The sequence below is a fragment of the Pectinophora gossypiella genome, chromosome 12 (assembly GCF_024362695.1).
Source record: "Pectinophora gossypiella chromosome 12, ilPecGoss1.1, whole genome shotgun sequence".
In the NCBI taxonomy this organism is placed as follows: Eukaryota; Metazoa; Arthropoda; class Insecta; order Lepidoptera; family Gelechiidae; genus Pectinophora; species Pectinophora gossypiella.
Window position 1 is genome coordinate 3,910,295 of NC_065415.1, and position 20,640 is coordinate 3,930,934.

At 37.7% G+C, this 20,640-nt stretch overlaps 1 protein-coding gene across 2 annotated transcripts in view; it reads left to right on the forward strand.

Moving 5' to 3' along the window:
* The window catches only part of LOC126371481 (leucine zipper putative tumor suppressor 2 homolog), a 120,603-nt gene that overhangs the window by 42,645 nt on the left and 57,318 nt on the right, over nt 1–20,640 (forward strand). The window contains exon 1 of one of the 2 annotated variants that reach the window (XM_050016793.1): nt 16,144–16,390. The exons of the other annotated variant lie outside the window; for it this stretch is intronic. Coding sequence (XP_049872750.1) covers nt 16,373–16,390 — 18 coding nt within the window. The 5' untranslated portion in view covers nt 16,144–16,372. Of the gene's footprint in view, nt 1–16,143; nt 16,391–20,640 lie in introns of those variants that run through there. 2 annotated transcript variants of the gene reach the window in all.

Here is a 20,640-nt window from a genome sequence, read left to right on the forward strand (position 1 = left end):
AAATGTGCAGATGTTACCTTTCATCGTGATTCTGTTACTCGCCTATTGCCTGTAACATCGACCATAATTGAAACTAATTTAAAAATAAAATATTTATCCTTAATCAACCAGCACTAGAGCAGCGTGGTGGAGTCTTCTCCTTAGAGCGTCCATGGGACGCATGGAAGCAATTTATGTTGAAAATCGCTAATAAAAATTTTACCAGTGCGCAGGAATCCTTCCGAAATTTTACTTTGAGCCTAGTTGACCTTTGTATGTAAGTTAATTTACCTTTAAAAATCTGTTAGCCATTTTTATACACTATAAATTAATGTAGTAAACTCATTCTTAGTGCTTGTGGAATTACGTACCTAAGTAAATTATTTTATATTTGTAATTTATTACTAGGTATAACAGTCATCTATTTTATTTAAAAGAAAGATTTTCTTGCAGCTTCTTTTCCCCGGCTATACAGGTTGTGAGAAGCTGCAGTAGTTTTAGGCGGTTGAGACGTTCGTTATGCATGTTAGCTACTGAATAAAGATATTTTTGAATTTGAATTATTATCCACGTACGGTACTAAGTACTAGGTACCAATTCATCTTTTCTTTCAAATAAACATGACAAAACAAAAAAGAGAGTGTCTACCAATCTTCTGCTGACAAGTAACAACTACGTGCATAAATTGTGTGCAAAACTGCATAAAAACTAACAATGTGCATTGTCTGCACGACACCGATGTAAAGTGTAACTAGATGTGTCATGTCGTCGGCTGGGCGTGGTTGGTGTCAATGTCAATGTAATATTGTCAATTTGTCAGTCGTGAACGGTATTTTTGTTAAACAAATTTTTATGATATTGATTTATTTACCTACACACTAAGTAGAGTTGGTGTCGCTGTGCGAAATATTGTTGATTTGACATGTCCCCATTTTTTTTAATTAGTTTTATTTATACCATGCTAATTTATTTAAAGCGCATGGAGTTGTGAAACAACTTTCCTAGTTACTTATTATTTTGTGCAGATTGTAAAAAAATATTACGGGGACTTCTTTTTATGTATAGAAAACTATTTTTAACGGGTCGCATTTGACCACAATCTTACCTGACATGTTAAAGAGGGTAAAAGAATAGTTATACCTTATTAATGAGTGAATCTTTAAAAGTGATTAATTTTATGTAGGTAATTATTCGTTTTTCGAGTAGGTTGTATGCATGGCAATCTCATAGCATACATAACTTTATCATAAACAGCCTATATAAGTATACGTCTCACTCCTGGACACAGGGCTCCCGTCAATCAACTGGAGGGGGTATGGATACTCCACCACGCTACTCCACTGCGAAGGTGGAGGTGTTTTGCTGCTTTACGTACATATACGTACACATATACCTATATATTTTTGGACTGATTTTGTCTGCGATCGTACCGGACAAGCCACTTCCAGTAATTCATTGTCATGCATGTTGCACATTAAGGAAGCGAACTTGAACCTTCGCGTCGCCTTCCACTTCGCACACGCACTGGGCAGGACTCGCAGCCGATATAAGAAGATTATTGCTTTTCCCACCATATTGTGTTCGGATTCCACTATGTTTTGTGTTAATGTGATGTTAAACGGCTATGGGAATTGTGCAGGAGGAAAACTAGATGTTTTTTGGCTCCAGACGCATACAGGAGATTTTTTTTGACGTGACTTATTGTAGACTTGCCGCAGATGGCATTAACTACTTGGCCGGACAAATGGGGAGCGCCGAAGGCTCTCACCCGGTACAACATTTAAGATAACAGGCTTGAGGGTGCCCAGTTGGGCGCGAACCTCGGCTCACGGCGTCGTCTGAGAGGAAAAATATTTGAAAGAATTAATCGACCCTAGCGGGCCGATAGCGATAAGCGCTGAATGATGGATCATAGAGGAGTGTTATTCAAGAATTACTCCTAAAAGTTTATGCTATTGAAAAATGTGGGATTACCTCTGATTGTAATAAAGATGAGGGTTATTTTTTTTTGTGGAAGGAACGGGAGAGTTATGTCAGGATCGAAGCAAATGGCACAGTATCTGCTTACCCCGGTGGGAAATAGGCTTGAGTTTATGTAGGTATAACACAGACAGAACAATAGGAAAACATAGTTTACCGATTTACCGTGGCCCATACAGAGGCTACCTACCCGGAATGTATATTATTTCACGATGTTATCTCCATCGGAAGTTCCCATAGTTTCTTTGTAAATATCAGATCCATTTTTTTCAATCCTACCAACTGTTGCGTTTAGATCGTTTCGTTTTTCGAAATCTTTGTTCCGTATTTTTTTATGTGAAATCAGTTGACTTTTTACGAAAGTAGGACTTAGCTAGATAATCTATACTAGTCTATTACAGAGAAAATTCGAGTTTTATCAGTTCACATGAAGATCTGTGTATATGTCGTGGCCAGATCGTAGAATTGATAATTTCATGATGTGCTCGACCATTTCATGAAATGTGACCATTTCGTGAAATAGAATATCATTCGTTGGCCACATCATGATTTGGTTTGGGCAGATCAATGAACGAACAAAACGTTTAACGATATGAGCAACTAAATGCATGATTACTTCATGATATGGCCAAACGTACAGAAGAATATAAAAATATATAAACGTACACATAAATACATACACTATGCTGTTCTGGGAGCAAATAAAAAACATAGAAAACGTTCAGCTGCTTGTCTTCCCGGGCATGTCGTAAAAACCGACAGAGGGATTGTGTCATCTAACATGATGGACTAATGTTATGGGCGATAGGCTGATCCCTTATCACCATAAGGTTCATCATATCCAGCTTACGACATCGTATCAACAGTGGCTGCAAGTTGTCTTTGATTACTTGTGGCTCTGCCCACCCCATTAGGGATTACGGGCGTGAGTTTATGTATGTATGTATGTATGTATAAATACATACAGAAGATCATGCCTATCTCCCGTTGGGGTAGGCAGAGACTGCGGAATTCCACTTACTACGATCCTGATACACCACTTTCGCTGCTTCCACTCTCATCAAAGTCTTCATACATGTGATTCGTTTAATCATTTTTTACGTATGTCCATTGATGACATAAATAAAAAAACGATTTATGAACAGCCTCCGTGGTCTAGTGGTTAGAGCATTGGGCTCACGATCTGGAGGACATTGTCGAAATCACCTTGTGAGACTGTCCTTTGTTTGGACATTGCAGGCTTGACTCACCTGATTGTCCCAAAAAATAAAATGATTCCGTGCTTCGGGGGGCACGGTAAGCTGTTGGTTCCAACTATTAGCTGTAAAACAGCTCCACCGCAGTGGTGCAGCGTGGTGGAGTATGTTTCATTCCCCCTCCGGTACATTGAAGGGAGGTCTGTGCCCTGTAGTAGGACGTATTAGGATGTTTTATCATCATCATTGGCCTTATACGTCTGACTCAGACGATTTATGACGTCATTGCCTCGAAGAAATGCACTTTCTTTCATGGCTGTGCAAGCCAATCCTAGAGCGGCAAACTCTACCGCACACTCTGCAGGAGAAGTAATAATAATAATAATCTTTATTGAACATAGGCTTACAATTTTACATTTATAAAAATATAGACAACTATAATAAGACCAATTACTCTAGATATGCGGCGGTCCCTATGTGTTATGATGTATAATGTGTTGCAGTTTTCTGTACCTTCTGTTACCTCCTGTGTTGCGTCCCATGTCATCCTGGAGTGCTCGAGAGTGACAGCACAACGGGTACAAATCCTCAAAGGAAGGGGTCGCTCCGCGAAGTCTGTGAAAGCCCGACGCTTCGGAGTTTCTGGAAGAAATTAGATTGACTTACTTGCGGAAATCTGAGCCCACAAACATAAACACAAACAATAACATGTACCTTGTATTATTTTCGCTCGATAAAGTATATTTATCTTATACAATATAAGCCGTTGGTCCCGGTTACTACTTACTAATGTAAGTATGTAGTTAGTCGTTACATGAGCCATGTCAGGGGCCTTTGGTGGCTCAGTACTAACCCTGATACTAGGGTTGATGAGGTTGGTATTCCACCTCACACGTGAGGGTACACGATAAGAAGAAGACAATATACTCTTAAATTACCTACGACATAAGAACCTCAGAAACATCACATTCTCGGCCAAAATCTACTTACCTACACTAAGCTAGACGTTATCTACACTGCTCCTATAAAATGGCCCTTCCTCACACGGTAACGGTAGATGTAATATCAATAAAGGTACCACGGTCCACGGCCAACCGATGGAAATTTGCTGGAAAACTATCGGCACACTTAGGGACCGTTAGTTTGTTACCGGCTTACTGGTGCTATCGGAACGGTGTAGTACAATTGAAACCCGCTAGGGAAGTGTTGAGATAGACACAGATTCATCCGCGTCTGTTACGCGCAACTTATATAAACTACTCACGACTATCCCAGAGGTACCAGGTCGCCAGAGGTACCATCGCAAGATGAACTAAGTACTCACATCTCACCGAACTTTCTGTTACACAAAACACACTCTGTTGTTTTGAGTTTCTGTGTGTGTGTTGTGTGTTACTTTTTGTGTTTCTGTGCCTTTTACACTCAAATCCATTTTGACAGTTATCAAGCTCATAGAAAACGGAACTATATGACGTTAATAAAACGTCAAAATGGACTTTTGTGATTTTTAATGTATTGTATACACTTCTTCTCCATAACAAATTCCCAAGCGTTCCTATTAGGTGATAGAATTACCCGTAGAATGTAACTAATAATTATAAAATACTGACTCAATAAGGTGTCCTTTTTAATGAAAGTATAACGACTAAGATTATCGACTTATTTTTCTTACTTATTTGATTCGATCACTAATTTAAGACCCACGCTCTTGTCGGTGTAGCATTCTCCATGCTACTTTTTAGGGACAAATAGGGCAGTGGTACTTATTTGATTAAGGTGACACAATTCAATACAATCTTTGGACACTTAGATACCATTTTTGAAAATCGTTATTCATTTTTGTTCGTATGTTTTAAATTACTTAATATAGGTACTTAATAGTGACAGCATAAATACGTGATAAACACCTGTTGGTTTCACTTATAAGGTTTAATGATTAGAAGGATTATTTTTAGTGGACAAACTCAACTTGTTAGGCTTAATCCGTTTGTTCTTTTTCCTTCGTAAATTCCAAAAAGATTGCCTTAAAAATCAAAATTATGGATAAAATGATATTGCACTCCGACAGCGATTTTAGGGACATTATAAATACCTATATTTTTGCTTTTGTAGAAATGCATCGTTAAAAAACGTTTAAGTTTCTATTAGATAAAGAAATATTTTATCGTCAAAGATGAAAAGATTTGAATAATTCCGCTTACCTATTTATGCCACGCTTAGTTGTTATGCCTTTTAAATGCGTAACAACCTCATTTAAACCATTTAAATGTCGCAGAGACACAAATGAGAAGTAATATGAATGAATATCTGTCTGCACTCCAATCTATATGTTCTAATTGGTCTTATTTCACCTAAGGCAAACCCTATCTAGCGATTTAATAAGTTACCTGTCAATTTACTTTGCTACATGATTGGTTGCAGGTTACTAAAATGGCCGCTAAAAATAAGTAATTACACATTTTCCGATTACACGCAATAAATATACGCAATGGTCGCAATTATTTCTTGGAATGATAAAAATAAATTAATGTGGTCCTTCAGAGAGCAATTTGTTTTCAAAGATTACGCTTTTAGATAGAATATAGCCATTATTCGCGTTGCATCTAGGACTATTTGTTGTGAAGTCATTATCGTAGTAATAAATGTGCTTTGTGCGTAATCTAACCCTTTGGAATGAAGTCGTGCAGGACTCCGAAGGGGATTAAGTGCTTACTGCGATCGTGAACCATCATTTCACAATTTTATTGAACTTTGAAAACAGATTCGTATTATTCCTCCAGGCTTTACTAACTGGAACATAATCTAAGCCTTTAATTAAGACTTTATAGTTTTTCCCCGGTCCCGTTTTAGAATCCCGATGGGGATACAAACACAAAATCACTTTGTGATCCTAATTAAAACACATAATACCGGGTTCTTACCGCGTTATTGTCGTTTGATATATATCTCTCTCTCTCTTTATTTAAGAGCTGCGCTCTTGTCGGTGGAGTAATCGCCATTACTCCATAGATAGGGCGTGTAGTACGGTGGTTGCCTCAATCGCCTTCCGTTCCGAAGTACACCGACCAATTTCTCAATTTTCATTTTATTTTTTTATTGTGACGTTGCGAGTAGGCGCCGCTACTTCAAAAGCGCACCCCTGATGCCGAGACCATCACCGATCATTGATATCAGACTCCCGATATTAGCTCGCCGGTGTATTTAAAAGTGTTTGGTAACAACAAATGTTCAGGACCTCCGCGATACAGGGTTTCCCTAGTGCGGGGTCCGCCTGTAATGTATACTTTTTTTGTATGTTTAAGTTTTTTGATAAATAAACATATTTTATTCTATTCTACAACACTGTTGCAAGTTCTATAATCACGAGACGACTGTTAGCCCTTAGAAAATTATGGATCTACCTACTCCACTCCAATTTCATCAGTCGTCCCGTGATCCTGGCACTTGCAACAGTGTTGAACTATCGGAGTCTCATATCCCTGATAATAACGCGGTAAGAACTCGGTATTATGTGTTTTAATTATGATAATAACCGCGTAAACCTCAAACAATGTGTATCCCTAGTTAAGTTAGGACACTGCAGGCTGATCACCCGATTGTCCCAGCTACTATTTATGTAAGTATGTACAGGGGCCTTTGGCGGCTCAATAGTAACCAGGGTTGATAAGGTTGATCATTGATCTCATAACCTACACGACAGAAGAACCAGTTCTTCTATCTGACGATACTTCAATGTTATTTTTTTTTATGGAATAAAATATTCCATAAACATTTTTTTATAAAAAGTACTTTTAGTTTACTTAAATCGAAAAAATTTAAACGCGGTAAGAACCCGTTATTATGTGCTTTAATTATGATAATAACCGCGTAAACTTAAAACAATGTACTTAAATCGATTTCAGCAGTACCTAGTATTCGGCGCAATATGCGCTCGCGCACGTTAAACGCGCGTGTCACTTGACACCTCACGAAATGACGGCGTGACCGAAAGTCACGACGTTTTTTAATAACACCGGTTGGTGCAATACCACACGTATCACCTGCGGGATAGGGCTTCTACTGGATATCACTGTTTCTTGTCACACGAACATGCACGGAGGTCCCGAAATGCAAGGTGTCCAAAATTGTGACGTCAGTAGTCACTCTGTACAGTTAATTGTCTCTAGACATTGCATACTACTGTCTATAACATACCATGGCATCACGCCAAAGGGGTAGGCAGAGGTGCTCAGTACATCCCACTCTTCGCCAGTTATGTTTAAGTTCCAAATAATGGAAGGCGTATATTGACCAAATTGTAGATGTCCTCAGAAAAGGTTGAGTACGATCTACTCTGACTCTAGCCATAGAGGCAGCCAATCAGCTCGCGACACCAAACACTTCAGGACCCCGATACCGACCCCGCCGGCGTGGTCGACGATTTCCCTCATTCAGCGCTTATCGCTATCGACCCACTAGGGTCGATTAATTCTTTCAAATATTTTTCCTCTCAGACGACGCCCTGAGCCGAGGTTCGCGCCCAACTGGGCACCCTCAGGCCTGTTGTCTTAAACGTTGTACCGGGTGAGAGCCTTCAGCGCACCCCATTTGTCCGGCCAAGTAGTTAATGCCATCTGCGGCAAATCTACAATAAGTCACGTCAAAAAAAAAAAAAGATCTACTCTGAACCGGCGTGCGTGTATGAAACGATTGATGAATGTGGAGTGTGGTGTGTGATGTGTGTGGATTGATGAATCGGGGTAACCCGAGGGGGGAATTCTTGTCTGGATCTTAGATTTTCATAGTTGTGCCTGGTTAAAGGCAATAGGCTCGCCCTTTATTACATCCGTCCTACTTAACATAGCTGGTAATGAGGTTTTTTTGATGTGACTCATTGTAGATTTGCTGCAGATGGCATTAATTACTTAACACTTTCAAGTACAGAACGTCTATGGACGTTCCGATTTCAAGATGCCATACAACCTATTATGAACCATCAATGATCCATGGTCTCTGTCCGTGAAAGGGTTAACCGGTCAAATGGGGAGCGCTGAAGGCTCCCACCCAGTACAACGTTTGAGATAACAGGCCTGAGGGTGCCCAGTTAGGCGCGAACCTCGGCTCAGGGCGTCGTCTGAAAGGAAAAATATGAAAGAATGAATCGACCCTAGTGGGTCGATAGCGATAAGCGCTGATTGAGGGAAATCGTCGACCACGCCGGTGGGGTCAGTATCGGGGTCCCGAAGTGTTTGGTGTCGCGAGCTGATTGGCCGCCTCTATGGCTAGAGTAATCGGGTCGTCGGCTGTCAATGAGTGAGTGTGTAGGTATATGTACCCTACAGTCTACCCCTTCGCGTATACTGGTGTGATGCTGTGTTTGTGTTATGCGTTCATATAAAAGACATTCTACTATGTCTTCCTTATCACCTAGTTTTACCTATTACGGCAGTATAGTATTCGATCAAATATGTCACTTATTTAACTGTTGCACAGTACAAATACTTTAGCTAGTTGCAACTATCATCATCATCAGCCGTACGACGCCCACTGCTGGGCATAGGCCTCCCCCAAGGATCTCCACGACGATCGGACCTGCGCTGCCCGCATCCAGCGGCTTCCCGCGACCTTCACCAGATCGTCGGTCCACCTTGTAGCGGGCCTACCCACTGAGCGTCGTCCGACACGTGGTCGCCACTCCAGAACCTTTCCGCCCCATCGGCCATCGGAACTAAAGTCACCGACATAGCAAAGCTGAAGTGGCAGTGGGCAGGACAGGACACATAGCGAGGAGAAGTTGCAACTATATCGGCACCTAACAAGAACCCCGTAAATGTTATACTTATTTTATATTTGTGTTTTATTTTTGTTATTATTAATTATTTTTTTATTTTAATAAGTTTCATCTTAATAATTATGATTTGAATTTTTAGTACTTATATTTAGTTTTGATTTTAATAATTTTAACTTTGATTTCATTATTATTTAAAAATTTTGGATTGAAATTTTTAATTTTAAATTGACATTAAATTGACATATATGTAATTGTAATTTTTATATCTTACAATACGGGTACCTACCTGAAATAAATGCAGTTTTTATAATAATTTGTCACTGAAATACATTTTTGCGCTAAAATAGTGTTAATTCAATTATCTTACTTAGCAAGAGGTAAATACAGCAAATACGTCATAGGGCATTGACCTGACTTAAGTACTTAGACCAATATACCTATAACTACTTAGATCAGAGATCACCAATGAGGGTCTTTCTTCGTTCCTCTAAAACAATATAGATGGCGCTGTACAGATTTTCCTTCATTTAACCTTCTACATGTATCTTTTGTCATCGTTTTTGGGTAGAAAATAAAAGCCCTTTCACACATTATTATTCAGACCAAAATAAAGAAAAGCAATATACCTAGGTAGCAACATAATTTTATACATAAATTCATCCAAATATCAAGGAACACACATTAGGATGTTCAAGAGGCCCCCTTTTTATCATCTTCTAAGCCAAACGCAGAATTCTAAAACATTCTTAATTTTTCTATATTATACGTAGAAGTTATTAATTATTATTTTTTGAAATTTAATCCGCTTATGACGTTATTAGACGTCTGGATAAACACCGAGACGACAGAACAAGTTTGATAATATATATTTTATTAAAGCAAACAAGTCTAATAAAATGGAATCGATTAAGAAGTAATTGCCGTGTTTGATATGCAAACAGGATCTTTACTACGGACTTAGTAGGATTACATGGCTTAGATCATCATCGTCTCCCTAGAATTATCCCGTTTTCCACAGGGTCCGCTTACCTAACCTGAAGATTTGACAGGTCCGGTTTTTTACAGAATCGTCTGCCTGTCTGACCTTCCAACCCGCGAACGTTAAACCAGCCTAATACAGGTTAGATCACATACCTCCAAAAATGCATTTCTCGGGAATGTGGGTTCCCTCACGATGTTTTCCTTCACCGCCTTTTACCAACTGGGCTCCCACGGCTTACGTGGCTTAGAGAAGTACCTACGTAATATAATAAGTTTTACTTCTAAGTAGGTATATTTCATCTAAGCCATCCTCTAGACAACCTAGTTTTCTAATTTTTTTGCCAGAAAAATGTGAAAGCTGTCACTAAAATCGATTTCGTGATCCTGGAGAATAGAAGTCATTTAACCTAGCTATGTACTTTTTTTTACAGAAATGTCTATTTTCTTCGTCACGTAGCATTTGCGCTATTATTTATAATAGTAGATAGCGTGCTGGGGGTATACCCAGCATTTTTAAATAAACTATTTTTTTAAATAAAAAGTTATAAGTAAAAGTTAGAAAAGGCGCATAGATAATACAAAACCTACGTAACGAGCATTCTCTCATGAATCCGTGAATACATAACCTTATACACCACAACGCACAGAATATATAACAGAGAATGTGAATTCATAAGTAGGCTGCACGTTTTGCATTAACACAATAAAATCAGACAAACCCGTCATCATTTAAAAACCTTTTCAACAAAACGTTAAATTCACGCTTCTAAAATAAAACCGTTTAATGGTTGTCAACAGTTGAATCACGATGTGCATGACAAAAGGTTTCAACGGGTTGTCTTGTTGCTGTTATCGCCAATAAAGTCCATTAGCACTTTTAAGGGTACGAAGTGGGAATCTGTAGAAAGTCGTCGTAAACCGGATCAGAAAGAAGGTTTTGCGAGAGAAACCCCGACGCACGTGGGGCAGCGTGACTTGACAAGACCCGACCAGGTGGCCGTTCAAGGACACTGAAAATAATGAGGTGGAGTTTTTAGAACAATCTGCGTAAATAAGTAAATATAATAATAAAATATAACTCTTTAAGACACATATAACACAATATAGTAATTACAAATTGACAAAAGAAGCACAATTCTTGTGCTAAAAAGCAATAATCATTTTAAGCTAGATGTAGAGACATTCTCCTTTCAGTTTCAATTATCAATTTGGTATCTGTTCAAAATCTTATTTCATTTAAACTTATCAATGGCCCCGATTCCTGCAGACACCGCCTAATTTTATTTTAAGTTATATCCGTCATTTTCATATCCGTCGAAAAGGAAAGGGACGGATGATTCACAGCTCTTAATTTTAGGAAGAATGAGTAAATTTATGTGTCGGGTTATTGACTGACGTAAAATTTTTAGACGGTTGGTTTAGATTTGTGCTTAAAATTGACGTGTGTTCCATAAATTTTATGCTTGTCGATTACCCGTCCCTTTCCTTTTCGGCGGATAAGAAAATGACAGATATAACTTAAAATAAAATTAGATGGTATTTACAGGAATTAGCACCAGTGTTGTATTAAGTGTTGTTTGCTTAACATTTGCAACTTGTTATGTATACGTATACATAAAAAGCGACAATTGGGAATTTTAATTTTGCTAATATTTAAGTTACTTCGAGTTTTGCACTTATTTCGCGACCATATAGGTCTGCTCGCCGTCTCCAAACATCTTAAGCGCAAATATCCTGTACTTTGTCCTACATTCGCCGCTAAATAAATTTCCTTCGTACATATTTGCACAAAATATTCCTTTAATATTATTTATGTGATCTTAATGAGGTAGGTGGCTCTCGTATGCGTCACCTCACATCCAATCTCTTTAAGTGCTAGGTAATTTGAGTCCCCATATTTGCATAAATTAGTCAAAAATATTTGCCTGAGGTAATTATTAGCTCGTTAAAGCTCATTGGCATCCAAATAAGCAGCTGAGATAAAAAATAAATTAAATTCTGTAATGAAAGTTCGCGCGTGTATTTTCGTATCAGGAACTTTGATTAAATAGTTAAAACTTAATAATCTTCCTCATTATCTTTTTTGTGTCTTTGTAGTGATTATATTATATTTCAAAAAACTACGACTTCAATGAGGATTTACCACTTAAAGATTCCAAAATCATATTTTCTTCCCTGTTCTTCAAGTCTTCTATGTTTATCGTCTACATTCCTCCCAAGAAAAAATAAATACCTACTAGTTTTTAGTGCAACGCCCCCAAACAATTTCTTGATAATATGACTCATAACTTGAATCACAGAACTTAATTTGCTTCAATCAATCAAGTATAAACACCTGATTGGTGGCTCAGTGGCCTGAACTATGTTTCACAACATTGGTAAAAAATAATAATTCACAATATCAATGGTGACTTCTGGGGATTTAAAAAGGCCACTTGTACCTAAACAAGTAGTATTGCTATTTGTCATTTGTTGACACTTACTTTTATATGCGCAAATGTAAAATTGCAATATTGCTTTTTGGGATGAATTGCTTTGACGTGGCTTTTTTAGACTGTTCGACCGAAAAGAACGTAGGTCCCTGTGCCGAGGTTTTTCTTGCAACTGCTTTTCCCCGACTATACAGGTTGTGAGAAGCTGTAGTAGTTTTAGGCGGATGAGACGTTCGTTATGAAAAAAATGCCAATTCAAAGTGTAACTATGTTACCTTCTGAATAAAGATATTTTTGAATTTGAATTTGGCACACTTCGGGCACTCCATATAAAAATCTTTGCGTTCCGCTATTCTTGGCAACACTTACTTCGCCAGGCTTCAGTCTGTGGACGTCAGTTGAAGCCCTGTAGAGCAACAGTGCTGACAAGCTACGGTGGGTTCAGTCTGTATCAGCATATCATGTTACTGACAGGTTATAAGGTCAAGAACGTTCGCGTCCGCATTGATTTAATAAAGGAAATGCTGCGGTTGAACCTTTGTTAGGTATGACAGATTACAGCAAATCAGTTTATTTATTTGACCTTTTAGCATAAAAAAAACGTTGGCTAATCTAGGAGTATTTTCATTTTACACACCACAAAATATCGAAATGGAATCCTCATTGTAATGTTGCTAGGTATATTAATTTTGAATTTATAAAATTACCATTTTTGCTTTAGTGACGGAAGACTGACCAAACATTCTCGTGTTTGGGAAAAAAGGTAGGTTACGTGAAAGTTGTCCGATACCGCATTGATTACGAGGTGAATACTCAAAATATTTAGCATAAAGCATGAGTGTTAAAAATATCCAAATTATCTTACAAAATGAGCGAATGACTTTATGCACAGTTTGATTTATTTAAAGATAGATTCACGAACTTACAGATGTAAAGTCAATAAGAATCTCGAGATAGTTCGAGCCAAATGAACACAAGCAGGCAGAGCGCATCTAAATGCCGATATCTACGATGTCAGGGGTGGTTTCCAGCCACGAACAAGCCATAAATAAATCTTTGTCCAATGCCGCCTTTATCTCTATCGTAATAATGAATTGCCACAGATAATGCCTTGTTTTTTCTAAGCAGGTGATTTAGAATCGTCGTCGTGGCGCCATATTGCGCTGAGATCCGCCGATAGGCACGCGCAACTATTCTATTCGCTGCAGTGCTATGCGCTATCGATTAAATTAAATTAGTTTTGTTCTTTTTATGGAATCATTGGCTGCGTCGGCTTCACGCGGGGGATCTATAGGCAGCCACGTTTTAAATTTAATTAAAATAAAGTGATGTAGGTATTGTAATCCGGATGTATCTAACCAATCCTTATTATTTTTAGAAATAGTCTTTGAGAATATCTATCTTTTTTATTCGAAATTTATTATTGTAATTTTAGTTTTGAAAAATCTTAACTCATCCAAATCAATTAACTTCTTTATGCAATGTATACAAACTTAATAAAACCCTTTTAATTTGTACAGTAGAAATGCTGTTATAAACACAAGCCAGGTAGACATAGCCTTCTATATAAGGCAGTTCTAAAGCTCGTAGTGCGTCTTTACCGTCTGGCGCCATTATATCTGTCCATCAAGATTTCTATCGATACTCCGCCTTGCGCCCGCGCCGCGCCGCTTGCATACGCCGAGACGCAGAGTACGGACATCGGAATATTGCCAATAAACGAACGGACTTCTCTGTTCCCACGTTTGATAAACTCGGAAACACTATTATGGAAACCGGGTTTTGTTTATTAGTTACTTCAAGCTCTTGCCTAAGGGCTAAGATGGCGCGTTCTCTTGAGTAACATTATTTCAGTAATATGAAAGCCTATTGTTGTTGTATAAATTATGTGTGTGTTATCTGATGAAAATAATTGTCACTGTAATGTCAAACTGTTGTTGTAATATTATGTACCCTCTAATTAGACAAAGGACTGTAACTGTATGAGACCCGTCCCCCTTTCCAATAGGTAATTTAATGTATTTAATTTGTATCTTTGAAAAGATAACCAATTAGTTCTAACTTGAAATTTTATGGGGTTTAAAAATAAAATAAAAAAAAGGTTTGTCGAAAATCGTAATTGGTTGAAACAATGTTGTACCAGGCGATACCCAAAATTGAACTTAAAAACCCGAATTCCGGCTATACCCCGCATTCTTCGAGAAAGTCACCATAGAACAAACATAATCATCTCACTAAGACAAATTAGATATTTTATGTCTGGAAACTGTTGACGCTTTGAAGATTGCCTATTTAGAAGATGAACATCGGTTCTTTTTTGCATATATTTAAGTATATTGTACGCAAATTCATTCTTAATAACTCTCCTTTAATTTCCTTCGCCTCAGTCGTGTCAAAAAGCTCTTCCAACCGCGGTATTCTACTAAGATATTTAGACTCAGGTAAATTAGTGACTGCCAACTAGGCCCATCAACCATCACACACCTTCGTTACACAGACTTACAAAAACCAAACAGTTGAACGCAACCGACGATTTGAAGCCGGGTAATGCGATGCCAGCGGTGCAATGGGAAGTTTTTGCTCCATTTCGCTTGCTTTGAACAATGGTGTAACGCTCTGCAACATCGTCCAATGTAACATAACATTCGCGTTCGGCTTGTAATAACGGCGCAACCTAGGGAAATATATACAGCAAAACACTTCTTTACCAATTCACACATCTTTTAGCGTCGTCACACTCTGACAACTTAGGTTACAACAGACATGAGTTGTCAAAGTGTGACGAAGCTAGAAGAAGAAAACAATTTGTAGCAGATCTGGCTTAACTAAATGTTTTTCGCTCGTATGGGTAGTGAGACCGATGACAGACCTCATGATCGCTGATTAAGTCTAACTTCTGAAGTCGTGAACCACGGTGAGTAGGTACCTAGGCATCGATCATCTTAGAGAGGTCGTCATCCCTTAGTCAATTTTTACAAGAAGCCAAAACAAGTAGAAACGTTGTATTTGTATAAGGGGTACTAATTTTTAAAATTGAATGTAGACAAAGAAAAAATGAAACCGACATAAAAAAAATAATTTGAAAATAAAATCGAATCCTTATTTAATTCCATTAACGAAATAATGTAGGCTACATTATGATTTCGAAGCGATTATCTAAATTATTTTTGATTAGTTTCAATATTTGAGACAACAATTCCGTCCAACCATTATAATGATGCGGGATTTATTAATTTCGAAATCAATTGTCTGCAACTTCACCGCGAGGGATCGCACGACTCGGCTTCATCAGATTGTGCGGATACCGGTTCTATGACAAATAAGAGCCCAGTCGACGAACTCCGATGTCTGTCACTCGCAAAAACATCTCGATCGCCGAATGCTAGAATCGGGTCGATAAACCATAGAGGCTTTTTACTTTGATGTTTTTGCAAACGTGTCAACGCGTTTATTTGACAAAAATAATGACCTGCTATTTTTAATTTGTATAAATGCGAAAATAAGTTGTTTTAGATAACGAGTACCGCAACTTGTAAAAAATGCCGTTTCTATTTTTACTTCAACTCATTCTCTCCCAAATCGCAGAGCCAACTCAAGTTGGCTTGTATGTAGACACTTGAATTAAAAACGTCGGGTCAACCACATACTCGTATTGGGCAGTGTTGTAGGTTTGTAGGGTAATAGAGAAACTTTAATCCATGGGGTCAGGATGATCGACCTCCGAACTCGTATGGTTCATTGAGCATACCAGCTGAGCGCCACCGCTCCATTCAGCCGGCCGCTCGCTCAGTGCCGATCCTAAACACGGAACGTGTCACACGCGCCCGAGTAGGCTGCGTCAACGCGCCGCGCCGTTGCCTTTTATTATTTTTTTACGCGTGGCGGGAACTTTGACAGTTTACTTTTTTTAAACTTACAACTCATTGTCGTGAACTTTCAAACACACAGTATTATTGGACTTTCGTCAGCAGTGAAATGTGTGATTAGATTGTGATCGCTCCAGTTTGCAAAACAAAACAAGCGGGTACAGCAACATGACGTCTGTATACGAGGTGAGTGCTCGACATTTCCCCTGGCATTTAGCTTTTTGTTGAGTAATTTCCTCTGCAATGGACCCCGGCTCGTTAACCTTTTTACTTTTTAGTTGTGATAAAATTACAAAGGAATCTTAATTTACGAAATTGGGGTCAAAAGATTTACAGCTGTTAATAAATCGAGTGGAGGCTATAAATTGATAAAGTGGCTGTTAATAAGTAACCCGAGTTACTTGTACTACTTTTGATAGCAGCGCCCACTTTCCGCGGATTACCGACAAAAATTTTCAAGTCCCATTATTATTGTTGAGATGAGACGCGTGAAACAAAATTGTCAATATTTATTTTATCTTTCTCACTGTAGACATTTCTGTAAATACACTTCGAAGTAGCATCTACTAACATACGGTCGTTGTATAATCCATGAACATGTACCTTAACTCTAAGCAGTGTTTGAATTTCTTTTCCTGGTTATTGGCCAGAAGTTGTTTGTATGTCATTGAGTATTTCCTGTGGCACGCCGAGTGAATGAGCTAGTGTAAATATTTGATCGCCAACGGAAGGCAAGTTCAAGTTCGAACGACACGTAACTCGGTGCTGCATAATATTGATGAGGCTGTTGCGTTGTTTTATGACATTGCATTGTTTGATGAGTTGTCTTGCAGAGCATCACGTTTGTTAAAGACATTGTAATCAGATACGAGTATTTCAGTTTCTCGTCGTTGCTGAAGCATTTAAACGAGTGACTTAAGGCTAGACTAGATTAAATTATTTTTTATCTGGTCACTTTTACTTCAGCCAAAGGAGCTATAGAAACGTATTCGTCGATAGATTGGGGCTCTCTTAGAGGCCACCCTCTTAAAAAGCCAATATCCGTCACGCTCAAAATCCAAATTTTCAAGTCATCTACATTGTTAACTTATACTTGTAACTTTTCACACGTACGAGGTTTGGGTGTTTATATAACCAATTATCGATACCGATCTATTTATATCTCGGGGATGAGAGCAAGTAACGCAAGGTGCTATCGCTTAGCTTGTTAGCTGTTACTTCTCTGTTTTGTTTACTATTGAATTCTATGAATATTTTGGGTTTGTTTGCGTTTTTACTTTTCGATTGGACATAACTTGGTTTCATTTTCTAAGTACCTAATTCGAATCTTAAAATAATTTAATGCTTACCAGTTTCTTTCTCGTGGTTAGTTATTAGGTAATATCGAGCACATATCAGTTTCAGTCATCAGTAAATTTTATGACCCCATGCTTGATTTTGAACATCAATGATTATAAAGTGACCGTTAAATTTACAGTCGTTTTGACCGTTTCATTCAATATTGACTTTGAGATAAACTGTGAATGTCACCATCGTACGTAGTCAGGGTTCTGATAAGATTCTTATATTTAATTTACATATAGCTTGATACCCGAAAATCGAATTGCTTCCACGTAGACCTTTAAAATACCTACGGATGAAATCGGGGATAACATTTCCAACAACTCTGCGTTTTTCAGAAAGTTATCGTCAGAATATTGGTTTCTTATCGGTTATTTTGAATTCGAAACAGCAATTCTATCAATCCTTGTTCGACTCGTGCTGCCCATCAATATTCCTTTAGCCCATTTCTCTACCACTCGATAACTTTCGACAAAAGCATTTAAAATAAAAGACCGACTATCGCTTACCTGATCTTGTTTATGCGTTAAAAAGCCTCGGCCGAACACTTGTTTGACGAACGACCGTACTCTCTTTCATGGCCGAACTTTCTCCCCTTTCAAAATTGTGATAATATGTGCGATACCCCTCATTATTCGTAGTTTGAAAGCTCATTGGTTACTTTCACTATCATTATTTTTGTGTTTACCATTATTTTCCGATTATCATCACAAATGACGCCTATTGTTTTTGGCTCTAAGACTTCCATAGGCTTAAGTGCATTGCGATTAGTAGTTTGTAAACCTTTGCGAAACACAATCAGCTATATTCGAAAGTAGTTTAGTTTTTTGTAAACCTGTTATCATTAGTTGTGCTAAACAAGACCTTATCGTTGAAAATAAAACATGTAATCTGATAAAGGCCAGTATTATTAAAAACCAATCAAGCATGATTAATCATAGGGATCGTAAGTCAACTTCACGTCTTCTATTTTTTACTGTTCAGCATTTTCTTCGTTGAGCCTTTAAATAACAAGCTAACCGTTGACCCGCATCTATTTACGAATGCGGGCGACTAATTACATTACTAAAAAAATGTTTTCAAAAGTCTTTACAATAGACTCGATCAGTAAGCTCGCTATTTCAGAGAATAACGTTTTCGTCAACAAAATGTAATCTTTCCTTTTCATAATACTCACTTCGAAAGTGACGGAGCACCTTCAAATCAAAAAGAAATCCCTTTTATTATTTTCTTCCAATAAGATACTCATATCATCATTTTCAATTTATTGTTCACCATAGAATTTTCAATAAACTCCAACTTACAAGTAAACAACGTGTATTAGCATAGTTCGATGGTCGTAAATGTCAAAAGTGACGACCATAAAATCGAGTTACATTACAATTAACCTACTTTTCTTTAAGTATCTTTAATATAATACATCACAATAATAGACTTGAGGAATGTGGTCATTGGAAGTTTTTCTTATTTTAAGTTGTCATTTAAGTTCTGACTCACTTCTTGTTTTGTTTTTATCATTCTTACTTGGTCTCTGTACTCTGTACCAGCCTACTGTCCTTAGTATATCAATTATCTGCCTAAATTGTATGGCTTTGTCTTATTATAATAGAGGCTTATTCATTCAAGGTTGCGTATCATGTACTTATGAATTACAAACCTTGATATCATTCTGATCACATTATCGTTAATTTGTATTTATTGTTGTAATAACAATTGAAACGCTATGTTGTTGAATAATAAGAAGCATTATTTAATTTACCTATTACAAGTCAACCTATCTTGTGTATTTAGTGCTGTGGCTCGAACCCATAATGAACATAAACTCCTCACTTTGTCAAAATAAACCTGCTTCAGCATTCCTTTAAATTATAACATCGTCCTCCATTAAATAAAGAATTTCCCTCAGGCGTTCATCGTACTATACTTGTAAGGAACCAAATGGAGCCCTAATCAAATTATAATCGCATTCTCATCCGGTGAATGTTTGAAGCTGGTTATAACAGTATTTTTATTAAAAGCAAAAGTAGTTATAAAATATTTGTACTTCAAAGATTTTAACAAATCACATCAGTAATTATATCAGTAAGATAAATATAATTTTAAGATTTCACAGTATGTTTCAAATCTCTGTAATATACTTACTGGTATCACAAAAAACTCATTGAATTAAAGTTTATCCCTGACTTTGAACCCTAATTTATAATTGTCATATTACAGACATACTATTGGTAGATACTACTGGAGGGTTACCAATATGTGACTGTGATATAGAGCATGATCTCATTCGTTTTCAATGTTCCTAATTTCCAAACGTAGCGTGTTTGCACTAAAGCTAGCTGCTAAGCTAAGCTAGTTGTGTAGCGTGTTTTGTTTTTTCCTGTTTGTGCAATAAAGTATTTGTTATGTTATGTTATGTTAAAGGTGCTCATTTATCAAATATGATCGCATTCTCATCCAAAGTGTTTATAGCCGGTGATACTATAATAATTCACGGTAACAGTACATTCTTGCCTTGCTGCTATTCAAATGAAGTTCGCACGGGATCTGGAGGTGTCCGGCTGGTGACGTCATCCCGTGACTCACCGGCAGCCGCGTCTGGCGAGTCCTTCGATCCTTTCCAAATTGCTGTTACTACGTCCTGCATGGGACCAGTGTTAAAAGCGCCAATATCGAACACGTGGTGACAATTTTGACTAACTTTTTCTCCGTTTGATTTGTGGTCTTAATTGATTTGAGTACCTGTTTTCGAAGTGATGTTTGACAACATGTAATGATAATACCAATACTTTCTTCTGTAATTAAAAAAAAGTCATTATCGAACAAACTGACGAAAGACATCATGAGGTAAAACTACTCCCTGGACGGTACCGACTGATCTAATATAGTAAAGTAATATTTATTTGACAAGAATAAAACACACTTCCGTCAGCAAAGCAGACACATCTAAACATTCCCGGAATTCAATACACATTTTGGAACACCTGCCCTCTAATCACCTACATCGATGAGATTTGGCAGACCGCTAGAAATAAACCAGAATTCTGAAAGTCATTTTGATCTCGAATGCTGTTCAATAAAAATGTTCATTCACCTAT